Source organism: Ruditapes philippinarum, unplaced genomic scaffold (genome assembly GCF_026571515.1).
Source record: "Ruditapes philippinarum isolate M1 unplaced genomic scaffold, ASM2657151v2 ctg4631_1_1_1_1, whole genome shotgun sequence".
In the NCBI taxonomy this organism is placed as follows: Eukaryota; Metazoa; Mollusca; class Bivalvia; order Venerida; family Veneridae; genus Ruditapes; species Ruditapes philippinarum.
Genome location: NW_026859944.1, coordinates 1 through 10,174, shown reverse-complemented (window position 1 = coordinate 10,174; position 10,174 = coordinate 1). Strand labels below are relative to the sequence as shown.

Here is a 10,174-nt window from a genome sequence, read left to right as displayed (position 1 = left end):
TCTACTACGAAATAGAACTAACAAAAACGTTTGCAGAAATTACTTGAGACTATCTCTTCAAAAAAAAGGACAAAAATGAAGTTGTGCAATTTGTTTTTAATTTTTTTTTTTTTTTTTTTTTGGGGGGGGGGGGGTTACGTCACATCGACACAGTATAGGTAATATCACGACGTTCCAGCTTTACTGGTGAAGGAAAGCCTCAGGTGCCCTTCCGTGCATTATTTCAGGCACGAGCGGGCACCTGAATAGAACCACCGACGTTCCGTAAGCAATCTGGATATCTTCCTCACATGAAATAATCCAAAGTCCCTGTCGGGATTCGAACCCACAGCGGTGAGGTGCAAGTGGTTTGAAGTCAACGACCTTAACCACTCGGCCACTGACCTTGGTCAAGAATGCAAATTTGTTAAAAAAAATTGATTTCCCATTAAGGGTCATTCATATGATGGAAATATTTCACCAATCAACACATGTTATCGCATTAATTGCGATTTAAAAGGACTCCACTGAGGTTTTTAGACATAGCAGTACTTGAAATGTTTCTTTACATTGATTTTCCATTAGTCTAACCAATTAAATTAGCGGAAAAAAATCAGATCATTCGCATACTCCGGATTTAGAGGATTATTATATCTATTGCGACGAATGACCCAAAATAAAAAACATTGAACATGTTTTCACTCAAATCGGGTTAAGAATAGCACGAAAATACGATTTTCAATTCTTTTCTGGGTATATTTCTTTATTATCGTTTGCATATCTTCGGGCGTTTACAAGTGCCCCAGCTCATCTTTAAAGAAATTGTACTTTACTTTCTTTTGTTGTTTAGGCTTTTTGGACCTCAGTGGTGTTCCATAAAAATGGAAAGAATGGAAAATTATTTAAAAAATGATTAAACTTTTTGTCAATGAAAAACAATAATGGACCAATTGTTATGTATATATAACCAAATAACACCATGGAATTGTTTAAAAACCTTTTCGCCATACCTTTGAATACCTTTATACATTAAAATTGTTTCAAAAATGATACCAAGTATTTAACATGTTTCAAATTGGAAATTGATTAGGCTATATTTCAGTGCGTTGCAAAATGAGATTAAGAATCTAAAACAACTTTCTGCCAGGGCGTATATCTAATCACGCGATATTCAGATTAAACATGCTTTATGTAAGAAGCAGATATATTCTGATATGTTTTATGACTGAGGTACAGGAAATTGGCAGACGACACAATTGTTGTTTGTTCATACTACGTTGAACATGCTTTTACATTCTCTTACATGCGCAAAAGTATTTTCCAAAAAGTCATGAAAAATATACAATTTTTCTAATAAATAAAATGCAAGGTGCAATAAAATTTTTATACTTGATGTCTGCCTGTAGCCTCTATCTAAGTGTTCATGGTTTGCGCTTCCGTGGTTCCTGGCAATAAACAACTTACAATGTCATAATTAACTATATACCTTGTAAATCTACATTGCCACATAAAATTTATACCGTTTTCTGTCAAATATAACAATAATTAAGCCATGTTCGACCCAGAACTGCCAAGTATCAAAAAATCTCGCAAGCATGTGATATGGCGTGACTTGCATACCTCAACGCAGCAGTGTTTTAACCCTTTCCCTTCTAAATACTTTTAATAGACTTGTCGATCTTTCAATCTGGACTAAACCATTCATCTATTTTAAGTAGAATTTCATAATATGTATTGACCAAATAATAAACAGTGCAGACCATGATCAGACAGTGGGGATTAAGTGGCTGATCTTGATCAGCACTGGACGCTTGGGATGAATCAGATGCTGCCAAAAGGCTAAAGGTTAAATGTTATCGTTCATTTTTACCCTCAGTAAGCCTAACTCTTTCATCTAGACCTTTGTAACATAAAAAAGCACTCTTTTCTGCAATTTCATTTAGTACTTTATAAGGTATATTATGGTATTACACAGCACGTATCGTTGTATCTTTTTATATATTAGTAAAAATGTTTCTAGTAACAGTAAATATACTATCACGTCTTAAATATTGATACAAAACCATTAAATCATTTTAACGCAAGATTGATAGAATAATATCCATTCACAAAGTCAATATTGGTTTACCCAGGCTCATACCAAAGAATAACGTTAAATAGTAGTTACCTAAACATGAATAACCAACTGACACAAAAGTTGAAAAATGAATAAATTAAATAAAACATACACCAAAATTTTCTTTTATAATAAATGTTAAAAAATGTGCCATTTACGCTTATGTCAACTGACCATGAAATTAGACATAAGCTCTCAACGAGTTATTTGCATTTTGAGATGAAACAGATGTCCGCTGCTTATTATTTTGCTTATTATATCCGTCGGTTAATTAGGTTTGTATTCACACATGACGTGACTATCGAAATTACTTACTTAAATGGTTGTGCATGGCGGCAAATTTCCCAATAAAGTGTTAGTTTATAATTAAGCGTACATCTTTATCTAAATCCCTTGAGATATTCCCCTGGTATAGTCTGTTTAAGTAATGTGTCGTAGATGAATTTGCCCAGATATTAGGAACATTTATTTGCTTTAAATGCTCCCTATACAATATACATGTAGATAATATGAGCCGCATCACGACAAAACCAACATAATGTGTTTGCGACCAGCATGGATCCATACCAGCCTGCGCATCCGCGCAGTCTGATCAGGATCCATGCTGTTCGCTTGCCAACTCTATTACAAGTAGAGAAACTGATAGCGAACAGCATGGATTCTGATCAGACTGCGCGGATTCGCAGGCTTGTCTGGATCCATGCTGGTCGCAAACACATTATGTTGGTTTTGTCATGACGTGGCTATAAGTACAGTACAACCTCGTCAAAGCAACACTCTATAGGAGACTAAGAAGTTATGGGAGGTGTTGTTCTTGAGCTCTAGGTTATCTAATGGAAGAATTAAAGGTGGTTTTTGAAAAAGTTGCATTTGCTCTACAGAGTTCCCTTATTATAGAGTTTTTACTGCTTATCGTGTCCTAATATTTACCAATGCAGGTAGAATTCAAATGAGCGAAAACCAATGATAGCATTGCTGTTATATACCTTGACTTTCGTTGCCTTTGTATTGGTTAATAAGTGTATTTGCTATGAAGTCATTTGTATTGTAAGAACGTGATATGTAATCAATTTATCAAATATGTTAACCTAATGTAAGTTGATTAATAGGGAAATAATTATGGAATGAATATCGCATTTGTATGTCTTGCTAAGAACATGTGTTATGTATTGATTAGTCTGCATAGTGTAAGCTATTGATACAGACAAAAATTGAGATATGGCCATCTTGCCCAAAAATGAAAATAGTACGGACAGACGCACGGACGGTTCAGTTACTACATGCTTGGGACATAAAAATGAAAAACTTCTTAATAAGTTATACACATAATTGTAGTAAAATCAAGAAATTAAATTTGTGTCAATAAACAAATTATTGTTGATAATCTTTGTATATTGGATTAAACATGAGGTACATTAATTTTGATCATAGGCACTGAAAATGAATATTCCAAGATCATCTTACGCTTTAGTTCCTTGTACATTGTACTTAGTGCTAATCTGTAAATAATGTCTCGACTGTTCAAATTTAAATCCAGAGTATTGGATGCTACTTTTAAAAGAAATTCATAAAATTTTTGAAAGTGTTTGTTATTTTTGTGTTTTAATGATGTGGTCATTTTATCAAACTGAAATAGTAGTTTATAATTTGGTATATATACATATGATGTCCCAATAAAGCTTCTTAATATCATAAGGGGTGTTTCATCATATATGTGTACAAGTATAATAATATAATAGATAAGACAAAGTTTAAATAACACAATGCATAAATTATTCACCAGTTGTTAAAATGTAAACAATTATTTATTAGATAGTTTGTCTTTGTAACTATAAAATGGACCAATATTTCAGTGACACGTTTTCTAAATTTTTGATAAAAACATATAATTTATGGCATAAATTTAAGAATAGTTTCACAGCCAAGTTGAGCTTTCTATTGTTCATGATGTTACAGAAAAACTATAACAAGTGCTGTTCCGTTAAAAGAAAGACATTAAACATAAGACGACGAAAATCGACATAAAACAGATCTTCAAATTATGTAAATGATATCGTAAATTGATGTATTATTTCCGTTGTGACATCAATAAGTACTTGTATTTTATCTCTTGCTTTTACAGTAACCTAATATTCATGCATTATTTCCATATGGAATATGGAGAGTCATCAAATAGTTATACCTATTATTTGAAATTGATATAAGCAGTATGTGTAAATCGAATCTGAAAAATAATGTGTTTAATCTAAAATTTTCTGTATCACTTTACTTGGCGATTTTTTTGGATTTTTTTTCTCACGCTGACTTTTACATTGTTTAACTCATTTACCATAATACTTAATGCCCATGATCTGTTATATACTTGTTTCATATTCAAAATATATGTCTCTTTTATAACGAACATAAATTTATACTCGTACATAAGAAAACTAGCTTAGAGTATTCGAAATAATATGTAGAGACATAAACAAAATAATTTTTTCCGCCATTTGAGGATTTTACTTGGTCTCTGATCAACCCCTAAAAAAAAAAGTTTTGTGATTACTGGTGTATTTTACCCTTGATCCAGGGGCTTTTAAAAGCTTGATAATTTTTTGTCATTTGTGCTTAAACTTATTCCGTTCATATAACACAAATGGTTAAGGTAATATTATATCAAATGACAATACAATCCATTTTAAAGGCTGCTTTAAATAATTGGACTTTATTTCTTTCTGGGAGATCTGTGATATTTAAAATGTACAGCTCTGTGCGTAATGCGTAGTACTTTCATTTCTTGGTTACTTGTGTAGAAACAAAGTTTACCTCTAAATAATTGTTTACAAATGCTGGTGTCTTTTTTTTGTTTTTGTTTGTAAATATAACAGTTTAGCAAGCCCAAAATAAAAACTAGATTGTGCGACAAATTAACATGTAGATGCTTAGTCTATGATCAATTGTATAAATATTTGAAAAATTAACGTTGAATGTTTTAAACAAATTTAAAGTTGATATTTAGTTTGGAAATACATAAATTATTTTGATTTTGAGTGATCTGTGTAAATCTTTGATACAATATAGCAAAGTATGGAGTTCAGATGGGCTGTAGTATATATAATTACGAAGACCGTAGTTTTTTAACATGTAATTATATAACAGGTTCTCGGCTACATTTCTGATATCTCGGTTTAAGGCACATTATGCCTCAGAAACAAATTAATTGTTTCTTCTTTAGAAAGGACAAACATTAATTTGAATTTTTCATTAATTGTTTCAGAGAAATGTTAGATGCGTGTAACCTGAAGAAAGTAGCGACAAATGTAAAATTACTTGTCATTAATGTAGCAAAATGTAAACAAAATACGAATAGTATTTTAATTTCCATGATAAATACTAATTGACTATAAGAGTAATTATTGCCAAAAAACAACAGATGCAAAAGATGGTTTGGGTAATTGGCCAATAAGTATCTTATTTGATTCTGTAAAAGTACACCAACTTAAAAAAAGCTTTTAAGAAATAATCATAACAGTATTTCTGGTGTTTAATCAGTTTTAGATTAGTTTACAATTGCTGATATCAATTTCAAGTAATAGATATTGCTCTTTAATGATTTTTAAGGTAGTCCTTCTGTAATGCTATCCCGCCAAAACAATACTAACATCGGTTATTTCCGGAACGTTATCTTCTCAAAATCTTGGCATAAGATTATTTACAATCACTTGTCCTATATCGCTATGTAATAAATTCAGTTATAATTATTGAATACCGAAGATTGTGAAAAATAACGTTCCGGAAATGACCGATTAATAACGATAGTGGCCAATGTTAGATTATTATGGCGGGAAAGTATTGCAGAAAGACTACATTAAAATGCATGGGACAATATTGTATTACATATTAAGTTGTTGAAATGATATATGAGATGCTTACAACAAACCAGTTCTACTTAACAGCAGAGCGGAAATGATACCTCAATTTACGATATCATTTACATAATGAGTGGGTCTGTTTTTTTATTCTTTCATTTATTTTAAGAGACTGTTCAGCTAGCTTAGGGAAGGTCGTTGGATCTGCTTAGATACCCACCCTTGACTGAAAGAATGCGCGGAGGTGAAATTTAGTTTGGAAATTGGAAAGTCGTTATAAAATCTTTACAATGTCGGCTTTTCTTAAAACCCTACCAAGCAACAAATCTAATATTAATTTTACTAATAACGCGGTCAAAGACGCTATCATATGTTCCTTATTTTTACTCAGACCAATAAACTGTGAACATAATAAATCGCCAATGATAAATGACTTTTCCCACTGTAAAGGGCAAAACATTAAGAATGTTTAACATGCCATAATTTCCGAAGGGAATTCTTAAATTCATACCATCTGTGGATCAATAACCCTACAACTATAGCCATGGCGAAGATCAAGTTTAGCGTAATAAATATGAACTAGATTTATGCATGAGATATAAGATATGAAATATGAAAAAACAAGATTAACAAGAGGATCGAATATATAAATTTAATAATATGATAAATTGATAAGTGTATGTACAGAAATTGTCACTGTATTCATGGATGACAATCATTTGAGGTTTTTTTCACTCTCATTGTAATCAGCAAGTGTGACATAATTCTAAAGATTAAAATTAGTACTGGTATTTTACTGAGCTCCTTGTCAGCGGTCTTGTGTTTTCTAGGTTTTGGGGGACGCGTTCATTGAACGCCGCAATTCCTTGATGATCTTGTTAAACTTCACAAATATCGCGCTGTGTAAAACTGAGTACATTATTAGAGAAGTTTTTTGAAAAGCATAATACTTTATTATGACGTCATCATGACGTCATAAAACGTGATGTTGGCGTTATCAGTTGTATTTTCTAAAGTATAAAACACATGATATTCACGTATTACTAAGATCATTTATTTAAATGTAGAATTTGCAATCACTGCAAATATTTCATGCCGACGTGAGAATATTTCGTCTTTATACTCGATGCCTACTTTCTTATATAAATGTTATATGCTTCTACCTAATTCAGAGTAAATTAATATTATCTTAATAGCATACACATCTACATAATGCGACTTAACGCAATACAATATAAAAGTTAATGTAAAGTTCAAGACTAATTGAGTTATTATATTATACAGACGTATTCATCTTTTAGTCACGCAAAATAAAGATAAAGGTCTCGTTAATCTATCTTTACAATTAGGAAAATTACAGGAGTAGGGTTTGAATGTCAGATTTTTTTCTTTGCACATCTTACATGGAAACTTAATAAATTAACTGTTTGAAATCATTTACTGTGCAAATTGTAGAGTTGTATCAAATCAAACCGTAACAACTTCTCCTTTAATTGACGACCAATGATGATTTGTAGTTTACAAATATGCATCACAAAAGAGATACATGTACATCAAGAGCAAAACACAAAAAAGTAGTAAAACAATAATCCCGATTGAAATAAAATTTTGTCATTGCTGCTTCAATTAAAACTTGTTGCATAAAGTCCCATTATTTAGCTTGTTGGCTCGACGAAAAGTATGATCAAGGTTCGTGCTTCAACAATATGATTTCGGCTCGGTTTGATTGAGCCTGTTCATGGACGGTAGCTTGCAATATTTTGTTGTATATCAGACTACTTTTCCCGTTAGTTTACCAATGCAGAAAACATACTCTGGCAATGGATTTGAGGAGGCAAATGAAACGGCGTATCTTGGATAAAAATGTCAATTCACATACTACATTTACAGTAGGAAATATTGTAACAAATGAAATTACATTTATTTCCATGAATTTCTTTTACAGTAAACTTTTACAAAATTTTATGCAAAAAAAAAAATAATTTTGCGGTTCAGATCGGAACATTCACCCTTTATGTATCTGTCAATGGGCAACATCTCGGCAAGCCCCGACTGGATTCTACGAAATGGATATTCCGTTCGGAACTGCAACACATAAAGTGCAATATGAGTGTTATATCGGATCCTTTAAAAGATGATTTAAATGGAAATGAAAATAATGACAATTAGAATAGTTTGATGGTATGTATGAGAACAAATTATGCATCGATGTTGATGTCAAAATGATGTTTAACAACGAATACTTATAAACTGCAAGATGCTAAATATGTGTATGTGCCAGAGAAGCTAAGCTAACAGTCAGACTATAGACAAATAGCTCTGTAAATGCAAGGCGATCCGTTATTTATATCATTGATCTTTCCGATAATTGACAGCTGTTAAACAGATTCTGACAAGGTCTAAGAAAACATTCCCTATGTTTAACAAATTTGTAAGACTCGAGGGAGCTTTTATTTATCATTTAATTTGATATAAAGGGATTAAAGAGAGAAAAAGTCATCATCAAAAAGTCCCAAATTGAAAATATTTAGTTAAAATAAGCAAAAACTTGATAGAAATAAAAAGAAAAATAAAGATGTAGATCTATGCGATTATCTTAATTCAATTATCACCTTTATGCCAATTTGAAACTGATAAAGATGTTTGGTTTTGATGATGATGTTCTCTTCTTTCAAAATTTTTGGAACAGAAACAAGTCATAAATTACTCTTGCGGGGTCTGTGTTAATTCGATCATGAGTATTTACGCTGTTAATCTTAAGTTTTGCATAATTTGTTGTTGCTAAGTATCATGTGTTCAGGTATAAATGCTTGTTGGTAGCTCTCTACGAATTCATGCACTTCTACGAATGCAACGGTATTTGCACGTAGTATGTTAGTTTAAGAGGGTTCAATAAGTGTGGATGTTATAAAACGTTCGAACTTTAAACAGATCATTCACTTTATTGCTATGGGGAAGAACGAATTTCGAAGGTTAATATGTTTGGTTGTTTTGTTTGTGTCATTTCAGAGCTACGATTTAAAATCGGTTATAAATGACACTGCTGTAGGGAATATTGATGGTGCATATTTATTAAGGATGGGGAAAATGTTGAATAAACCAGATTTATCTTTGATAGGAGCCGCAATGAATAATTTACATAAGTGTGAACAGTGGACCACCTGGTCGGCTTGCACCGCTTCAAGGCCGAATCACTTTGGACTAAAAAAGCGAACACGACTATGTGGCACAGAAAGGCAACTGACCGAGACAGGTCCTACAAACGCAGAGGAGGATTTTAATGTATGCAAGGGCGTATGTCCAGCTGACTACGAAATTACCGAGAATGGATCATGTATGAAACTTTACACTATAACAAAATCAAAAGCAGATACCCAAAAGCAATGTGAAGCCGATGGAGGGAATCTGGTAAAAATTGACACCGAAAGCAAATTAAATGATGTCGGGAAGTTAACGGGAATTTCTACATTAGGACTTATTAACATAGATGGCGTTCGCAAAAACCCTAATTCTGCATGGGTGTTCGCAACTCCTACCAGAAGCATATTCTTCAATTGGAAAACTGGTCAACCGGACAATGAATCAAACCAGTTATGCATTGTTGTTAGGGGTACTGATAAATTAATGTGGGATGCAGACTGTTTAACAAAGAGATATTTCATTTGTGAAATATCTACATAAAAAGAACTATTATGATAAACAAGGCATTGAGATTTCCGCTTGATAGGATAAAACCGTTGCACTTTCGGTTGATATAAAAATCAATGTGTTTAATAAATATATAAATCCAATTGGCATAATTTTAGTAACTTGTCTTTGACATTTTGTTACTCGCAACTACATAAAATGATGAAAATTTGCCTGTTTTAATATAATCATTTTATACGTTTTATATGCTGTTATGTTGCGTGTGTGTCTTTTAATGCCAAATAGTAACATCTCAGGTATAAAAGTAGATCATTTTTATGTAAAATATGCAAAACAAGATCATCAATATAGAGTGGTGTTCAATGGACGTAACTCCTACACGATCCAGCAACACAGAACCACAGGAAAGAAGCCTGGTGTTTTCACCTGAGACATTAATTTGTAGCACAGTAACTAGAGAAAAATGTTTATGGTAGGAAAGTGTTAACGTTAGTATGTGATTAAAGTGTTTATAATTTTTGAAATTGTTCCTTTACATTGTTCCTTTTCTATATAAAAATGTGAATCATTGCAATCACATATA

The 10,174-nt window shown here is 32.1% G+C and overlaps 1 protein-coding gene across 1 annotated transcript; it reads left to right on the top strand.

Annotated features, from left to right (window-relative positions):
• Positions 1-8,691: 8,691 nt before the first annotated feature.
• Positions 8,692-10,078, top strand: LOC132758363 (C-type lectin BfL-2-like). Its single transcript, XM_060749980.1, has one exon. The coding sequence runs from the start codon at positions 8,893-8,895 to the stop codon at positions 9,622-9,624; it is 732 nt and encodes a 243-aa protein (XP_060605963.1). The 5' UTR covers positions 8,692-8,892; the 3' UTR covers positions 9,625-10,078.
• Positions 10,079-10,174: the final 96 nt, after the last annotated feature.